General features: G+C 43.8%; 1 protein-coding gene across 1 annotated transcript in view; it reads left to right on the plus strand.

The window, feature by feature from the left end:
* Positions 1-18,451, plus strand: part of RAB3B (RAB3B, member RAS oncogene family) — a 71,134-nt gene extending 52,683 nt beyond the window's left edge. Inside the window, exon 5 of the mRNA XM_027537269.1 lies at positions 14,897-18,451. Coding sequence (XP_027393070.1) covers positions 14,897-15,084 — 188 coding nt within the window. The 3' untranslated portion in view covers positions 15,085-18,451. The remainder of the gene's footprint in view (positions 1-14,896) is intronic.
* Positions 18,452-19,102: the final 651 nt, after the last annotated feature.

The raw sequence follows: 19,102 nt of genomic DNA on the forward strand, positions 1-19,102 counted from the left end.
GGCTCAGTAGCTGTGGTGCACAGGCTTAGTTGCCCTGCAGCACGTGGAATATTCCTGAAGCATGGATTGAATCCCTGTCCCCTGCATTGGCTAGTGGATTCTTAACCACTGGACCACCAGGGAAGTCCCTGATTTGCAAGGAAAACAGAGCTGGAGGAGTAAGGCTCCCTGACTCCAAATTAGGCCTTGGAGATAATTAGGAGCAGTCAAGTGAGGAAGAAAGGCAAGGACAATCCAGGCAGGGGGAATAACACTGGCAAAGGCGAGGAACAGCCCTGTGTATTTAGGGAACCAAAATTCATTGGGTTGTGTGAGTCTAGATTAGCGCTTCCCCAATTAAGAGATTCATGTCACTGGGTGTTCAAGATGATTTTATGTATATATTTTGGTGTATATTAGGAAAAAATATAATTAGCATCTCAAGCCCTTTAAGGTTAAACAAGACTGTTTTTAAAAGGTGAGTTAATTTTATATTAGGAAAAAATATAGCCAGCATACCAAGTCATTATGACTAATGTTTTTAAAAGGTGAGTTTGTTAAACATTTATTAGGTATTTACCATGTGCCAGGCCCTATTCTAAGTGTTTTAAAGTAATACTCATTTAATTTAAAAGTACCTAATTTAATTTAGGTACATTTCTTGTAGAGATGAGAAAACTGAGGCACAGAAAAGTTGAGTAACTTGTTTAAGATCACATAGCTAGTAACAGGTAGAGTCAGAATTCTGGCTCCAGAGCAGCACTTTTGACCACTTAACCTCACTATACAGCAAATATTATAATAATAGATAATATATATTGAGCCAGGCAGTCTATGAAATGCTTTGTGTTAATTATCTCTTTTAATTCTCAACATAACTCTTCAAGATAGGTCAAGTTCAGCATAGGTTCATGAAGTTCTTGCTTAAGATTATGCATTTCTGACCTGACTTAGCAGCAGCAGAGCCAATAAAGGGGCTTCCCCGGTGGTTCAGCAACAAAGAATTCGCCTGCAATGCAGGAGACGCCAGTTTGATCCCTGGGTCAGGAAGATCTTCTGGAGGAGGAAATGGCAACCCACTCCAGTATTCTTGCCTGGGAAATCCCATGGACAGCAGAACCTGGCAGGCTACAATCAGTCCATGGGGTCACAAAGAATCGGATACAACTTAAGTGATTTAGTGCACACGCGTACACACATATATATACACACACACACAGAGCCAATAAAGATCTATCTAATTTATGTAGAAAGACAGAAGTGAGATTAATTCTTAGTACAGAGTTTAGGAAGACACTTAAAGAGGGCATTAATGAATTGGTTAGATTTGCGTAGGTCAAGGTAACCCATCTCAGTCCTACTGAACTTCCTGAGCTTTTCTCTACTGCTTACCAGAACTCAGCTATTTACATGTCTGTTTCATACTACACCTCAGCAGTAGTCAGGGTTACGTCTAATTGTTTTCATTATCCCAACCATCCAGCACAGGATACTCATTCACTCATACATTTATACATTGAAAAATACTTATTGAGCATATACTCTGAGACAGGTTGTATCTTGGCACTTAGGTGTGATTCTTACTATCATGGAACTAATGGGGAAAAGAGACATTAAACAAATAATCATACAAGTAAATATATAATTAAAAATTTGTAAATGGGTAAATTGTATGGTATGGAAATTATATCTCAATAATACTGTTTAAAACTGTGATATGTTCTGTATGACTTAGGACTCTCATTATGGCAAGTGATAAAATCTCAAATCAACCTAGCTTTAATTTTAAAAAAGAATGTATTAGCTTATGTAGCTGGGAAGTCCACTAGTCACAGGACTCAACTGGGTCTGTATTTCTCAACTTTGCACATCCCTTCAGCCTCTTTCTGTAGTCAGACTCTGAATGGGGAATAAGATAAATGATGGCAGCTCCAGATTTATATCCTCCAACTTCTGCAAAAGAGGATTCTTGCTCCCAACCACCATATATCAATCTCAGGGAAGACTATGATTGGACACCTGTGAGTCACATGCCTGTTTCAGTGGCTGGGGGAGGCAAGTATTATAACCTATAGTTCCACCACAGTTGTTTAAAGTAGCAGTTCCATAAAAGAAGGAATGGTGGACAGATAAAAGTAAGGTAGTGAAGTGAAAGTTGCTCAGTCGTGTCCGACTGTTTGCAACCCCGTAGACTGTATAGTCCTTGGAATTCTTCAGGCCAGAATGCTGGAGTGGATGGCCTTTCCCTTCTCCAGGGGATCTTCCCAATCCAGAGATCGAACCCAGGTCTCCCGCACTGCAGGTGGATTCTTTACCAGCTGAGCCACAAGGGAAGCCCAAGAATACTGGAGTGGGTAGCCTATCCCTTCTCCAAGGGATCTTTCCTACCCAAGAATCAACCGGGGTCTCCTGCATTGCAGGCGGATTCTTTACCAACTGAGCTATGGGCTTCCACTAAAAGTAAGGTAAGTCCACCACAAGTGATATGAAGAAAGTTAAAAAGAGAGACCTAATTTTAGACTGGAGAGTCAAAGTCTTCTGAGAAAGTAACACTTAAGCTGAGAACAAAAGGATCAGAAAAATATTAGTTAGGCAAAGAGTTGGGGGGCTGGGAGATTGGGAGAGGAGTGTTCCACACCAAGACCAGCCCTAATGTGGTTTCAGTTCAGTCGCTCAGTCGTGTCCGACTCTTTGCGAACCCATGAATCGCAGCATGCCAGGCCTCCCTGTCCATCACTAACTCCCGGAGTTCACTCAGACTCACGTCCATCGAGTCAGTGATACCATCCAGCCATCTCATCCTCCGTCGTCCCCTTGTCCTCCTGCCCCCGATCCCTCCCAGCATCAGAGTCTTTTCCAATGAGTCAACTCTTCGCATGAGGTGGCCAAAGTACTGGAGTTTCAGCTTTAGCATCATTCCTTCCAAAGAAATCCCAGGGCTGATCTCCTTCAGAATGGACTGGTTGGATCTCCTTGCAGTCCAAGGGACTCTCAAGAGTCTTCTCCAACACCACAGTTCAAAAGCATCAATTCTTCGGCGCTCAGCCTTCTTCACAGTCCAACTCTCACATCCGTACATGACCACAGGAAATAGCCTTGACTAGACGAACCTTTGTTGGCGAAGTATTGTCTCTGCTTTTGAATATGCTATCTAGGTTGGTCATAACTTTCCTTCCAAGGAGTAAGCATCTTTTAATTTTTATTTTTGACTGTGCTGGGTCTTCATTGCTGCACGTGAGCTTTCTCTAGTTGCAATGAGAAGGGGGTAAATAACCCTTTGTTGCTGTTTATGGGCTTCTAATTGCAGTGGCTTCTCTTACAGTGGAGCGCAGGCTCTAGAGAGCTGGCTCAGTAGTTGTGGAACATGGGCTTAGTTGCCCCAAGGCATGTGGGATCTTTCTGGGTTCGAACTAGTGTCCCCTGCATTGGCAGGTGGATTCTCTATTGATGGACCATAAGTCAGTTCAGTTCAGTCACTCAGTTGTGTCCAGCTCTTTGCGACCCCATGGAGTACAGCATGCCAGGCCTCCCTGTCCAATTCCTGGAGTCTACTCAAACACATGTCCATCTCATCCTCTGTCGTCCATCCCCTTCTCCTCCCGCCTTCAATCTTTCCCAGCATCAGGGTCTTTTCAAATGAGTCAGTTCTTCATATCAGATGGTCAAAGTATTGGAGTTTCAGTTTCAGCATCAGTCCTTCCAATGAATATTCAGGACTGATTTCCTTTAGGACGGACTGGTTGGATCTCCTTGCTGTCCAAGAGACTCTCAAGAGTCTTCTCCAATAGCACAGTTCAAAAGCATCAATTCTTCACCGTTCAGCTTTCTTTATAGTCCAACTCTCACATCCATACATGACTACTGGAAAACCATAGCCTTGACTAGATGGACTTTGGTGGCCAAGTAATGTCTCTGCTTTTGAATATGCTGTCTAGATTGGTCAAACTCTTCTTCCAAGGAGCAAGCATCTTTTAATTTCATGGCTGTAGTCACCATCTGCAATGATTTTGAAGCCCCCCCAAATAAAGTCTCTCACTGTTTCCATTGTTTCCCCCTCTATTTACCATGAAGTGATGGGACCAGATGCCATGATCTTAGTTTTCTGAATGTTGAGTTTTAAGACAACTTTTTCACTCTCTTCTTTCATGTTCATCAAGAGGCTTTTTAGTTCCTCTTCACTTTCTGCCATAAGGGTGGTGTCATCTGCATATCTGAGGTTATTGATATTTCTCCCTGCAATCTTGATTCCAGCTTGTGTTTCTTCCAGTCCAGCGTTTCTCATGATGTACTCTGCATATAAGTTAAATAAGCAGGGTGACAATATACAGCCTTGACGAACTCCTTTTCCTATCTGGAACCAGTCTGTTGTTCCATGTCCAGTTCTAACTGTTGCTTCCTGACCTGCATACAGATTTCTCAGGAGGCAGGTCAGGTGGTCTGGTATTTCCATCTCTTTCAGAATTTTCGAGAGTTTGTTGTGACCCACACAGTCAACAGCTTTGGCATAGTCAATAAAGCAGAAATAGATGTTTTTCTGGAACTCTCTTGCTTTTTTTAATGATCCAGCGGATGTAGGCAATTCGATCTCTGATTCCTCTGCCTTTTTTAAAACCAGCTTGAACATCTGGAAGTTCACAGTTCACATACTGTTGAAGCCTGGCTTGGAGAATTTTGAGCATTACTTTGCTAGCATGTAAGATGAGTGCAATTGTGTGGTAGTTTGAGCATTCTATGGCATTGCCTTTCTTTGGGATTGGAATGAAAACTGACCTTTTCCAGTCCTGTGGCCACTGCTGAGTTTTCCAAATTTGCTGGCATATTGAGTGCAGCACTTTCACAGCATCATCTTTTAGGATTTGAAATAGCTCAACTGGAATTCCATTGCCTCCACTAGTTTTGTTCGTAGTGATGCTTCCTAAGGCCCACTTAAGTTCACATTCCAGGATGCCTGGCTCTAGGTGAGTGATCACACCATTGGGATTATCTGGGTCGTGAAGATCTTCTTTGTACAGTTCTTCTGTGTATTCTTGCCACCTTTTCTTAATATCTTCTGCTTCTGTTAGGTCCATACCATTTCTGTCCTTTATTGTGCCCATTTGCATGAAATGTTCCCTTGGTATCTCTAATTTTCTTGAAGAGATCTCCAGTCTTTCTCATTCTATTGTTTTCCTCTATTTCTTTGCACTGATCACTGAGGAAGGCTTTCTTATATCTCCTTGCTGTTCTTTGGAACTCTGCCTTCAAATGGGTATATCTTTCCTTTTCTCCTTTGCTTTTCGCTTCTCTCCTTTTCACAGCTATTTGTAAGGCTTCCTCAGACAGCCATTTTGCTTTTTTGCATTTCTTTTCCATGGGGATGGTCTTGCACCCTGTCTCCTGTACAGTGTCACGAACCTCATTCCATAGTTCATCATGCACTCTGTCTATCAGATCTAGTCCCTTAAATCTGTTTCTCATTTCCACTGTATAATTGTAAGGGATTTGATTTAGGTTATACCTGAATGGTCTAGTGGTTTTCCCTACCTTCTTCAATTTAAGTCTGAATTTGGCAATAAGGAGTTCATGATCTGAGCCACAGTCAGCTCCTGGTCTTGGTTTTTCTGACTGTATAAAGCTTCTCCATCTTTGGCTGCAAAGAATATAATGAATCTGATTTCAGTGTTGACCATCTGGTGATGTCCATGTGTAGAGTCTTCTCTTGTGTTGTAGAGTTAGGAGCAGTTAAAGTAAAAACCTAGGAATGTTCAGGCCTGCCCACTGTTTTTTTTTTTTATCTTTTTTGTTCTCAGGAAAGGCAAATGAAAAACCCATTCTTCTTTTTTTCTTTTTCACTGCAACATCTGTTCAAAATGTGGTTTTGAAACATACGTATAAATGCTCACTGTAGTGAAACATGGAGGGAAAAGTACTAGCCTACGTGTTTGGAGACTGAGGGTTTTATCCTGCTTCTGCCACTAGTTTACTGTGTGACCTTGAGCATCTTATTTCCTGTTTCTGGATCTCAGTTTGCCCTTTTGAAAAACAGTGGATTTGGATTAACTGAGTGGAAAGATCTGTTCAGCTCTATCCCTCTGATTCCATGATTTCAATTCACACAATTCCTGACTCATCACTCAGTGCCCACAGACCCTTGTACATGGCCTCTTTTTGGAGGAAATATTGATATGTATTAAATTTGAGTGATAGATGCATCAGGGTGTATTATGTTATTTTGTCTACCTTTATATTATATGCATCAAGATGGCCTCTTTCAGTTTTAGGTGCTCAATAAATGTTTTTTGGATTGGGATGAACTGAAACCTTGCATCACTCAGCCTGGTTGCAGAGAAAGACCTACTTGATACTGAGAACAACTAACTTTGGTGTAATGACTTGTGATTCACAATGTGTTTTCACAGCAAGTCTCTTGTGACTCTTACCCTCACCCCTAGCCTGGGAGGCAGCATTGTATTCAACTCCATTACACTAAAGAAGCTGACCACTTATGTTTTCTTGCACACAATGAGCTGTGCCACACCTCCATGTCTTTTTTTTTAATTTTAACTTGAAGATTATGTAACTTTTCTAAGCCATACAGGTCATAGGTGGCAGGTCCAATACTCAAAACTTAGCCTTCAGAGTCAAAATCCTAATGCTCCCATTGTATCATCACCCAGTGGTGTTTTTGCAAAAGCCTGACATAGTTTCTCTTGGTATTTCCACCCTCAGTCATAATGTTGGTGAGAATTCTTTAGATTACGACAACATAATGGTATGTGGTAACAACCCAAGTCAGGAGCTTAGATAATAAAAGTTGATTTCCCACTCACATTATATGCCAGTTGCAAGTCAGCTGCAACTCTGTCCATGTCATGCAACTCTGAGATCCAATCTGGGAGGCCCACGCCACACAAAGACGTTCAAAACTTCCTCTGGCACTCAGAATACCCACATTCATTGTCCAAAGCAAGTTACATGATGAAATCTGATGTTGATGGATGAAGGAAATACATTCCTCCCACAAGGAGGCACTGCAAGCTGCTTGGCAGTGGGTGGGAAAATAAAATCTTCTATAGGGAGGACATTGAACAGTCTGCCACCATCGCTGAACATATGATGGACCCTGGTGACATAGAGGTGGATAGGTTTCCTGCCCTCAAGGTGCTCATTGATCAGGGAAACCAAATAGTAGAGAGATACACTCAACATCCTGTGCCAGTCCTTAGCTTGATTGCTGTCGTTCCTCACCCTTCTTCTCTGTCTCTCTCTCTTGAAACTGCCCAAAGGCTGTGTTTTCCAGGCTCCTTTGATAGTGGCTTCTGGCTTGGTTTAGCCAAGGAGAGACACAGGCAAGTAATTGGCACGTTGAAAAGGGGAAAAACCTACATGTGTGTCTCCCGTACCCTTTGCCTGGCTCCTCCAGGAGGGGCTGCTCTTCTTCTCCGACTCCTGCTCCCATGGTTTTAACTTCCTTTGGTCCCATTAATAGATCCCTCCCCTCAACCCCGCCCCAACTGTTGATAATATCTGGGTTTCTTCACTATTCTGTTTGGCCTCTTAGTTCTTCTGTCATCCATATAACCATTTCCCTCTGTTTAAATGTTGAAAATAGTTCATATTTTCCTGAGGGAATCTGACTGAAACAATCATGTCAGGTGCCATGGGGGTCTAGGGGAAAAATACATTGTATGTCCTGAGTTCCCAGTGGTGGAGATGGGGTGGGAAGAGAAAGGAAAGGCAATTTGGAATCAGGGATTCCACACATGAGTAATAAAGAGGATCAGGAGTAAGAGCTAGAAAGTAGTAGCATGAGTAACAGCACCAAATAAGAAAGTGTTGTTTCTGGAGCATGGTGTGAGTCAGGGAGATGAGGCTGAGGAAGTGGGCAGAGGCTGAGCCATGCAGAATCTTGGGTGTTAACCTAATAAGGTGAAGGGTGGATATTGGATTAATTAGACCTCTCTGAGCTCTAGTAACACAAATCTAGACAAACCTAAACAGTGTATAGAAAAGCGAAGACATCACTTTGCCAACAAATGTCTGTATAGTCAAAGCTATGGCCTTTCCAATAGTCACGTACGGATGTGAGAGTTGGACTGAACGCTGAGGAATTGATGTTTTCGAATTGTGGTTCTTGACAAGACTCTTCAAAGTCCTTTGGACACCAAGGAGATCAAGTCAGTCAATCCTAAAGGAAATCAACCCTGAATACTCTTTGGAAGGACTGATGCTGAAGCTGAAGCTCCAGTACTTTGGCCACCTGATGCGAAGAACTGACTCATTGGAAAAGACCCTGATGCTGGGAAGGATTGAAGGCAAAAGGAGGAGAAGGCGGCAGAGGATGAGATGTTTGCATAGCATCACCAATTCAATGGACATGAACTAGGGCAAACTCTGGGACATGGTGAGAGAAGGAGACCTGGCATGCTGCAGTCCAGTTCAGATCAGTCGCTCAGTCGTGTCTGATTCTTTGCGACCCCATGAATTGCAGCAGGCCTCCCTGTCCATCACCTACTCCTGGAGTTCACTCAAACTCATGTCCATCGAGTCGGTGATGCCATCCAGCCATCTCATCCTCTGTTGTCCCCTTGTCCTCCTGCCCCCAATCCCTTCCAGCAACAGAGTCTTTTCCAATGAGTCAACTCTTCACATGAGGTGGCCAAGGTACTGGAGTTTCAGCTTTAGCATCACTCCTTCCAAAGAACACCCAGGACTGATCTCCTTTAGAATGGACTGGTTGGATCTCCTTGCAGTCCAAGGGACTCTCAAGAGTCTTCTCCAACACCACAGTTCAAAAGCATCAATTCTTCGGTGCTCAGCTTTCTTCACAGTCCAACTCTCACATCCATACATGACCACTGGAAAAACCATAGCCTTGACTAGACGGACCTTTGTTGGCAAAGTAATGTCTCTGCTTTTGAATATGCCATCTAGGTTGATCATAACTTTCCTTCCAAGGAGTAAGTGTCTTTTAATTTCATGGGTGCAATCACCATCTGCAGTGATTTTGGAGCCCCCCAAAATAAAGTCTGACACTGTTTCCACTGTTTCCCCATCTATTTCCCATGAAGCGATGGGACCAGATGCCATGATCTTCGTTTTCTGAATGTTGAGCTTTAAGCCAACTTTTTCACTCTCCTCTTTCCCTTTCATCAAGAGGCTTTTTAGTTCCTCTTCACTTTCTGCCATAAGGGTGGTGTCATCTGCATATCTGAGGTTATTGATATTTCTCCCTGCAATCTTGATTCCAGCTTGTGCTTCTTCCAGCCCAGCGTTTCTCATGATGTACTCTGCATATAAGTTAAATAAGCAGGGTGACAATATACAGCCTTGATGTACTCCTTTTCCTATCTGGAACCAGTCTGTTGTTCCATGTCCAGTTCTAACTGTTGCTTCCTGACCTGCCTGCAGTCCATGGGGTCACAAAGATTTGGACATGACTTAGCACACAAATCTAATTCAAAATAGCTCAAGTTATAAGGACAGTGACATAGCATAAGCAAAACGGAAGATAATTTTGTTGGAAATGAGATGGTTAAGAAATTAACAGCCAGGGTATTGGGGTGGATTGTGCACCTGAAAGCCTACGTTCGTGACAGTGAGTACATGCCTGGGTGGAAAGGAAGACGACGAGTCATTTGCCAAAGTCATCAGTGACTAGAGGGGCTTGAGTTGCAGATTAATATAATACAAGATGGAGATGAGGAGGTACCAGAGCCGGCTAGAGAAGGGATTTGAATGTAAAAGTAGGGGAGAAATGTTCTGCGGCAGTGTCACGATGAGGAGAGGTGAGTTTAGTTTATTGTGAGTTTCTGAAAAGAATTCTGAGGTCACATTCAGAAGCAGGCAATGTGGCCAGAGTCAGTGGAGCTTGTGGGGCTATGACAGATGCCTTTGGACAGGATGGATAAACAGGAGCATTTGGGGGTGGGAATTTTCTCAGACTCAGTTAAGAATTGGGCCCTGTTAAAGGCAGCAGAAATTCCATTGTTCTGAAGCCAATTAGAGGGAGGAAAGGACTGGGGGCTAGTCTGATTAATTGGTTGTCATCTTCCTGAGCTCTGCAGATTCTCAGCTCCTGAGACTCCTCACTAATGAACCTGAGGAAAAGGTTACCATCTTGGCCTACTAATGAAGAGCCTTCCAGTAGTCTGACAGTAATTGGTTGGAGGTGCATTTGAGGTTGTTCTGATAGCAAAAGAGACCCACGAGCTGGCTAGGGTGATGTGCCGCTTACTTGAATCAGAGGTCTCCTACCTTGGGCACCTTTGAGAGGACAGTGATGACAGCTCTTTGGCATGACATACATACTCTCTGTGTTTGGTTGCTTACGGCCTCTTATCTCACCAATTTGAGCTTTCTGCTCTAATGATAAACTGCTCTGGGCATTCTGGGATAATAAAGGCTGTTTTCTGCCCCCTTATATGTGTTTATGCTGTTTCCTGGGCCTAGTGTTCTATATGTGTGTGTGTGCTCACACTTACACTCATACTATGTGTCTTTTTTTTTTTTTTTAAGATTTATTTCTTTATTTTTGGCTGTGCTGGGTCTTCATTGCTGAACTGGGTCTGCTCTTCATTGTGGTGCGTGGCTTCTCATTGCCGTGGCTTCTCTTTTTGCAGAGCACAGGCTCTAGAACGCTAGCTCAGTAGTTGTGGCCCATGGGCTTAGCTGCTCTGAGGCATGTGGAATCTTCCCAGACCAGGGATGGAACCCATGTCCCCTGCATTGGCAGGAGGATTATTAACCATTGGACCACCAGGGAAGCACCCCCCCACCCCGCTACCACCACATAGCTTTATGTAGCTGATATATGCTTAGGAATCAGCTTTTCCAAGAAGCTTTCCTTGGGCCCCAGGCTTAGATAGGTGCCTCCTGTGCTCCTGACAGTGCCCTCACTACCTGCCTTTCCAACACTGTCTATATGTCTATCTTCCACACTAGACTAGGAGCTCCTCAACAGTGGGAACTGCATTTGATTCACATCAGTGTCCCCAGTGCCCAGCACAGGATTTGTCCTGTTTGTTGAGATGAGTTCTCATGACCTTCACCATCCACAGCCCCCTAGCCACACCCTCCATGCTCATTCCTGTCCCCTTCATCCATCTGTCCATTCATTCAGTTAACACTTAGCAAGCCCGTACTCCTCTGGCTAGTGCTGGAGCTTGGATAAATGACGTGATCCCTGCTTGGGGAGCTCCTTGTCAGATGGACTTCCACTGTGCAGGGTAAGTTGTGCTGTGGCAGAAGAAGCACAGAGGATGAAGAAGCCATATCCAAGCTAAGGCTTAAAGCATAAGTTCATTAGCATAAGTTCAAAGCATAAGTTTTGTTCGGTTCTGACCTTTAAGTCTCCCCTCTCTCTTAACTTTTGGAACCTTATTCCCCATCTCCTCCCCTTCTGTTCTCTCCCTCAGATGCATTCCTGCACAACCTCTAGTTTGCTCTACCTGGGTTATAATGTGTTTGTCACTGTCCCAACCGAGAGTGAGACAAAGGGGGATAAGCAATAAGAGCCCTGGCTTATGCTCCGTCCCTGAGCCTCAGTTTTCCTATCTGTAAATTACAAATGATAACCCTTGCCTTGCCCCACTTCCATCACAAAGTTTTTTAAAATTTGTATTTGTCAATCATTAAGGACTATGCACACGTGAGGGACTGATACTCTGATTAGTGTGTCTTTTCTCCATAATTAGATTTGGTCTTCTTTTGTCCCTGGCACTCAGTGCAAGACATGGCACAAAGTCAATGTTCAGTAAAGACCTGGTTTGTCGATCAGCCCTAAATGATGAAGAAAAAAGAGGCTTTCCTCCAAAGGCCCTGGTGAATGATGGAGGGGCAGGGAAGCTAGGACTCAGATGGGCTAGGAAGATAAGAGAAAGGGAATTGCCATGGATTTCACATGCCAATCACTTCACATCCTTTTGTGCATTTAAACCTTATTCCCACTCTATGAGGCAGGTCATATTTACCTATTCCACAGATGAAGAAACAGAGGCTGGGAGAAATTAGGCAACTTGCCTGAGGTCACACAGCTGGTGGCTGACAGAGACTGTTCAAACCCAGGCTTTCTGACTCCTGGCTTTCTTACCCACTGCCCTCTTGTGCAGTGAGCATGTCCTCCCCTTGGTGCCAATTCCTCAGAAGGGATCAGTGCCCCTGGCCTTGACCTGTGTCCCCATCTTCATCCACATTGATGATTTAAGCCTATTTACTTCTTTACCTATTTCCCCCTTTCCTAGGCAAGCAACATACACTGCCTGCTTCCCTAAACAGTATCACTTGTAACAAACCAGTCAAAGGCCAGAAAGTCAATTTTTATGATATCCATTAAGGACAGGCTACATGCTGAAGAGTCTCTAAAGCCGGCTGAGTTTCAACAGCCTGTGGATAACAAGCCAGCGGCCACTTCCTTCTTTATCTCGTCCACAATTAGCAGGAACTTCTACAGCTTGCCTTTCTCAGGTCGGGAAGTGGGCCCCAGAAGAGGCTGTCCACCAGAGGTGAGCTAGTGTAATTGTGAGTGCCTTCAGGCTGGATGGCCTGGGCAAGAGGACCCCTGTTTGTGCCTGGGGGCTTCAGCCCTCTCTGTGGACAATGAGATATTAGGGAGAAAGAGGGAGGAGGAAAAAGACCCCCCTCCTGTGTGTATGAGAAGATGATAAGAGGGAGAAAGCGGTGAAGTGGAGGTAAAAGGAGCAGATAAAAGAAGAGCAGAAAGAAGCTGTCATTGTAACAAGCAACTTTGTACAGCAATTTATCCATCGTCTGGCTTCATCCTCCCAACTGCTCTCAGCAGGAAGATGCTGTGATTATTCCTATTTGACAAATGAGGAGTCTGAGGCTCAGAGAGGTTAAGTGATTCAGAAAGATAAAGTGACTTGCCTAGATTTAGATACTGTGGTAGTCAGATAAAAGCAAAGGAGGCCAAAGAGACTTGTAAAGTAAGAAAAAGATATGAGCAGAAAAAAAGAAAAAAGGAAAGTGAAAGGGAGAAAGATGAAGAAATGAGGAGAGGCAGGGCTGTGTATGGACATGGAAGCCAGCCAAACCCAGATCTAAACCCAGTTTCCACTAACACAGTCACGTGACCTCGTGTGAGTTATGTAATCTCTTGGAGCCTTCATCTTTCTTTTATAAATTGGAGATGATTATATTTATCTCACAGGCTATTATGAGGATTAAGACAATATTTGTAAAGCTCCTAGCATAGCATCTGGCATACAGTAGGTACTCAACAAATATTAAGGATCCCAAGGAATATGAGGAACAGAAGAGAAAAAGAAAGAGCTAAAATGGGTAAAAGCAAAGAGGGAAGTTTTTGAGGAGAAATAAAAGATGGACTTGGAAGGAAGGCAAAGAGGAAGGTGGATGGACAAAAGAGGAGGAAATAGGCTGGTGCGGGGACGAAACAGAGAAAACAGGTTCATGCGTCTAAGGACTGCCACCAACCTGGCTAAGACTCTTCAGTTGGGAAGGAGTTGGGAAGGACTCCTCAGTTGGCCGCTTTATCTGAATCAGGAGGACCTTTCTCTTGTCTCCTGGGACAACCAGGTTCTGTGCATTGTCACAGGAAGTATCTTTAAGGGTCTTAAGGTGCAAAACACATAAGAAAGTCTCACGCTTCAGATGCAGTTTTTCCTGGGCCATTTGTAAGGATCTTGTGAGGCAGGAGAGATCCAGAGTAATTCCTGGGAATTCAGGGAAGAGAAAGCCCTCAGAGGGGAGATAAGCCAGTGTGTCTGTGGGTAGAAAGAGCAAATGAAGCTTTACTTATTTGGTGAAGATCTTGGGGTGCCTCCCAGAGTCTAGACTAGAGCTGGCCAGGCTGGGGTAAGCGGGGGACCAGGGGAAAGAGGAACAAAAGCACTGGTCAAAAAAGGACAAGCTTAGGCTTCTTATACTGATGACCTTGGGCAGGTCAGCTTTTTTCTTGGAGCCACAGAGTGAGTGTTAGTGAAATGGAGAAGGTCTGCCTGGACACTCCATCCCCCAGGGGTGACATGAGGATCAAATGAAGTAAGACATTCAATCAATGCTTTGGAAACGGAAGTGTTGTATATACATAGTCACGTAGTAACTCTCAAAAAACATCTAATTATTACTCTCACGCTGTCTCACCCCATCAGGTACAGAAGTGTACACTTTACCTGCATTCTCTTGTTTAATCCTTGAAATAAATCTATGAGATAGGTAAGATTATCCCAATTTACAAACCAGGGAATTGATTCATAAAGAAAATAATGACTTGCTGGGGATTACACAGCTGGTCCATGATAGAACCAGGATCAATCTGGCTCAGGATCCTGGGTCACTGAACCATCTCCTTCAAGAAGAAACCTCCTTGAAGCAGCAAGCCCTCCTTGCTTCAAAGCCTGAGCACTGGCTATATTAATACAGAGTGTTCTATCAAGGGGGCATGAAAGGGAAGGGAAAAATCCTTACTACTATCTCTCTTCTATTTTTAAAAATTTTATATAGTTGCTTTACAACTATATAGTATACTATAAAGTATAGTTGCTTTACAATAATGTGTTAGTGTACACTGTACAGCAAAGTGAATCAGCTGTACCTATACATGTACAGCTTCCCTGTGGCTCAGACAGTAAAGAATCTGCCTGCAATGCAGGAGACCCAGGTTCAATCCCTGGGTCGGGAAGATCCCCTGGAGAAGAGAATGGCTACCCATTCCAGTAATCTTTCCTGGAGAATCTCAGGGATGGAAAAGCCCAGTGGGCTATAGTCCATGGGGTTGCAAAGAGTCAGACATGACTGAGTGACTAACACACACATACATGTAGCTCCTTTTTTGGATTTCCTTCCCATTTAGATCACCACAGAGCATTCAGTAGAGTTCTCTGTGCTATTCAGTAGCTATTCATTAGTGATCTATTTTATACATAATATATGTCAATCCCAATCTCTCTTCTATCTTCAGGGTTTGACTTCTTTGAAGCCAGTGCCAAGGAGAACATCAGCGTGAGGCAGGCCTTCGAGCGCCTGGTGGATGCCATTTGCGACAAGATGTCTGATACGCTGGACACAGACCCCTCCTTGCTGGGCACCTCCAAGAACACCCGTCTCTCAGACACCCCACCTCTGCTGCAGCAGAACTGCTCGTGCTAGGCAAGGCCCACCATCCCGATCTCCCTTCATTGTGGCCCTACTCCCACTCTGCTTCCCTGTTACACTCTGTCCACCCCAAGCTGAGCTGCTGCTGTTTCTTGCCTGCAGTGGAGGTGGAAGCATGACCCTGGGGTTCTCTACAGGTGGCCCCACTCACATACACTCAGCACTAGACTAACTAGGTCACAATGTGGGCGGAGATTCATTTTACAAAAGTTGACTCCACTTTACGAAGGTGATTCACTACAGGGACTTGGAAAAGCAAGTCTCTTCTCTGCCTTTAAAATAAGATTCCCTCCCTTGACCAAAATTTGACACACCCATGCACACTTTTCAGGGCCTGGCTAACTGTGTAAAGTGAGACACACCTGCATAGCTAATCTTTTGCGGAAAAAAAAGAAAAAAAACCCCTCTCCTTACACAGCCAGCTTGTTTCATATCAGGCTCCCTGTGGGGCTTCCTCTCACCACTAGATAAGCCTTGTTTCTCAAAGCCCTCGTCTGTTACCACGGATGCCCAGAGGGCTTGGGCAGTTGCTGTGGTGACAGGCCAGAGCTAATCTCCAGAGAGCTCAGCCTCTCTAAATGATGCTGAAAGAGCAAAGGCTGAGTCAGGAAACACACTTAAAAGAAAAAGATTATCCCCTGCAAAATGTCAAAGGTTCCTGCTATATAGAAGAGCAAATGCATGTGCTCGAGGAAGACAAAAAGACAAACACAGGCAAAATCAAGAAATAGGTCACAAATGTCTGATTTTGCTGCTTTCCAGTGGGTTCTTCACTGTGGGAACTCCATGACATTGGTCATTGGTTCTTAGGTTCCCAGAATCTAAAAAATTTACAGTTGGTGGGATCTCAAATTTTACCAAGTCTCACTAGTCAATTCCAATCTTCATATATCTGACAAGTGGCTGTCAAGCCTCACAGCCAAATCTCTTCTAAAGCATACTTCCTAGGGAGGGATGGGAGCTCAGTTTCCACACCTTTCGGTAGCTCTCATAATCAGAAAGTTTTCCTTGCTTTAAGCTGAAATCTGCCTCCTAGAAATTCTTCTTCCTCTTCCCACCCCATCTGTGGTATCTCTGTTGTCAGAGACTTCAGTCTCTGCTCCCCCTGCCATGTGACCCACTTAGGTGATTTGAGAGCAGATACCATGACCCCTGGAATCTGCCCTTTCTCCAAGTCAATAGTTCTCATCCCATCTGCTATTCTTCTTAGGGTTCTCTCCCCATCCTGCCCTTTCCTCCAACCCGTCTTTCTATCACTCTTGAGTACTCTGGCTGAGAAATCTGATTCAAAGCAGAATAAATCTAAGTGGGCACAACCCTGAAAAAAAATTGGGAAAAGTGAACTCAGAGGTCCCTCATTCTCCTGAGAGTGAAACTTTGGTTTCTACCCAAGAGCTAATGTGAAACTACTACTTCATTAAACACCTGAAGAAAACAAAACCAGAAGAGCCCTCTCGTACTGGAAACGAACCTAATGCATTAGCTCATGCTTCTAGCTTGTCTGGACACAAGGCACACGTTTGGTTTGTTACTGCAACAATGACATGGAGCTAGCAATGATTCCTGAAAATCTTTCATCCAGCCCTGGCCTTAATCCCTGGTTTCCTTCTGTACTAACACTCTGCTTCAGAAGTCAGTGGAGGAGGCGGGAGAGTCTCTCCCAGATTTTCTCTCCATTCTGAACACAGCTTATTGTCCTAGGAAAGTGCATTAAATAACCCTTCAGGGTCAGCTCTGTGGAGAGGTTGCCTTCTGTGATTCAGTACAGAGGATAGTGTTTTGAACTTGGAATCAGGGGACTCAGGCTCTGCCCTGAAATCAGGAGACTTAAAAACTCTGTCCTGAGATTCTGGACCAGTTCCTCCCCATCAGTGAGTCTTGATTTCCCACTTATAAAATGAGGGAAGCCATCTGGGAAATCTTTTCAGTCTCTTCTGGCACTAATAACTCTGAGAGCCTAATTTTCACCTTCAATATTTCAGTTGATCTGCAAAATAAACCCAAGAGATAAGGATTATCACCCCAATATCACTGTAGCCAACACTGATATAAGTAAGCAAGTGATGCTTACTCAATACGAGGTGTTGCTCCAAGCACTGAATGTGTATTAACTCATTTATCTTTCCGACATCTTTGTGAGGGAGGCACTATAATCCATCTCGTTTAAAAACAAATTAAGGAACAGATAGGTTCTTTAGCTTGTCTAAGGTCACCTAATGAGTAAATGGTAGAGCTGGGGTTCAAACCCAGAAAGTAGGCTCCAAAGTCTGTGCTCCTCACCACATTCTATAGTACATTTTTATAGATAAACTGTGATCAGAAGAAGTTAAGAGACTTGGCCAAGATCATACAACTAGCAAGTGTTAGAGCCACAGTAGAATTCAGCCCTGAGGCCATCAGATTCCAAGTCCACTGAAGAAAAGACATATCTCTAATTTGTTAATAAATTGTTCAACTACTCAGACTAATCTGAGGTGACAGCTGTCTAACACTTCTGGAAAGGAGTCTCTGAGGAAGCCCAGGTCCCATGGGCCTGAGCAAAAACTGCTCAGTGTTTCTGAGGCTTAGGCGCTGGCATTCCTTGTATCTGCCTCTGTCAGGAAATTTTTATCAAGCTCTGAAGCAGTGCAGTGAGTAGCCTGCCTGCGTCAGCAGTGGGTCATTTTGGGAGTTGTAACTTGATACAATTCTCTGACCAAGGAAGAATGTGGTCCCTTCCCAGGGCAGTGTTTCTGGATGAGCTTTTTACACTGTAAATTCCTATACAGGTCAGGAATAATTATTATTTTTCTGGGCAGTCACACCCTTCTACCCCGGTCAGACCAAGCTCCTCATGACCCCTGGGTATGTTAGTACGTGTATCCAATAATCCTTTCTCTCCTACTGAGTATCCAGGCAAAAATTGAATTTTTCACCTGAAGATTGTCAAAATCCTGAAAACTCAGGAGCCAATTCAAGGGAACAAGTGTCTTCACAATAGACAGAATCAACAGTTAAATGTAATAATGGCAAACTCTTCTACCAGGCAACAGACAGATCTGCTTGTTAGATGGCAATTCCTCAACCCTGCTCTGTGACCTCGTTTCTGCAGAATGAAGGCAGCAGCTTCCAGCTGATTGTGGTGAATGTTCATCAATCATGGTAATAGTGCAATTAGGTTCAAGCTGCATAATATGTGTTATGGCAACTTGTCCCCAGTTTTCATTTCGCTTAACATTCCAAATAAAAGGAGATTTAAAAAAACCTCTTGACCTCTAAAAATGCAAAAGTAGGCCCAAAGTGCAATACCGTATCGTAGCTATTTACAGGATCTGGTTTAAATGCATGTGTATCTGTAAATACAAAGTGATTGGTGACAATACTGTCTTCTCAGTCTGTAGCATTATTAACTTCTAGGCGCAGTAATGTAGTAGATTGCACCAAATGGTCACAGACTCATTAAATATTGTATTTGGAAGGGAGCTTAGAGGAAATGTCTAGGCTCCTCTTGCTACAAAAAGGAAGGGGAGGCCCAGGGAGGGGGAGGAAATTTCCTAAGGTCACTCTCAGTGGATTGTGATGGAGCCAGGACTAGGTCTTGGATCACCTCTAGGAAGAAATTCACTTCTGTACCTACTATAGGTCTGGCACTATTAAACACTGGAAAATATACATGAAAACAAATGGTCCCTGATTGCAGGTACCTATAGTCTAATGGGACGACAGAGGATGAGATAGCTGGACGGCATCACTGACTCGGTGAGTCTGAGTGAACTTCGGGAGTTGGTGATGGACAGGGAGGCCTGGCGTGCTGCGATTCATGGGGTCGCAAAGAGTCAGACACGACTGAGCGACTGATCTGATCTGATCTGATCTGATAGTCTAATGCAGGTGCTTTTTTTTGAAATATTATTATCCCCAATGACAGGCAAGGAAACATACCCTTGAGAAGGTTAACATGCCAAAGTCATTCATTTACTAATAGAACCCACCTCTGTCTGACTCTTGCTCTTTCAGTTTTCCTCTTCAGATT

The sequence above is a fragment of the Bos indicus x Bos taurus genome, chromosome 3 (assembly GCF_003369695.1).
Source record: "Bos indicus x Bos taurus breed Angus x Brahman F1 hybrid chromosome 3, Bos_hybrid_MaternalHap_v2.0, whole genome shotgun sequence".
Lineage (NCBI taxonomy): Eukaryota > Metazoa > Chordata > Mammalia > Artiodactyla > Bovidae > Bos > Bos indicus x Bos taurus.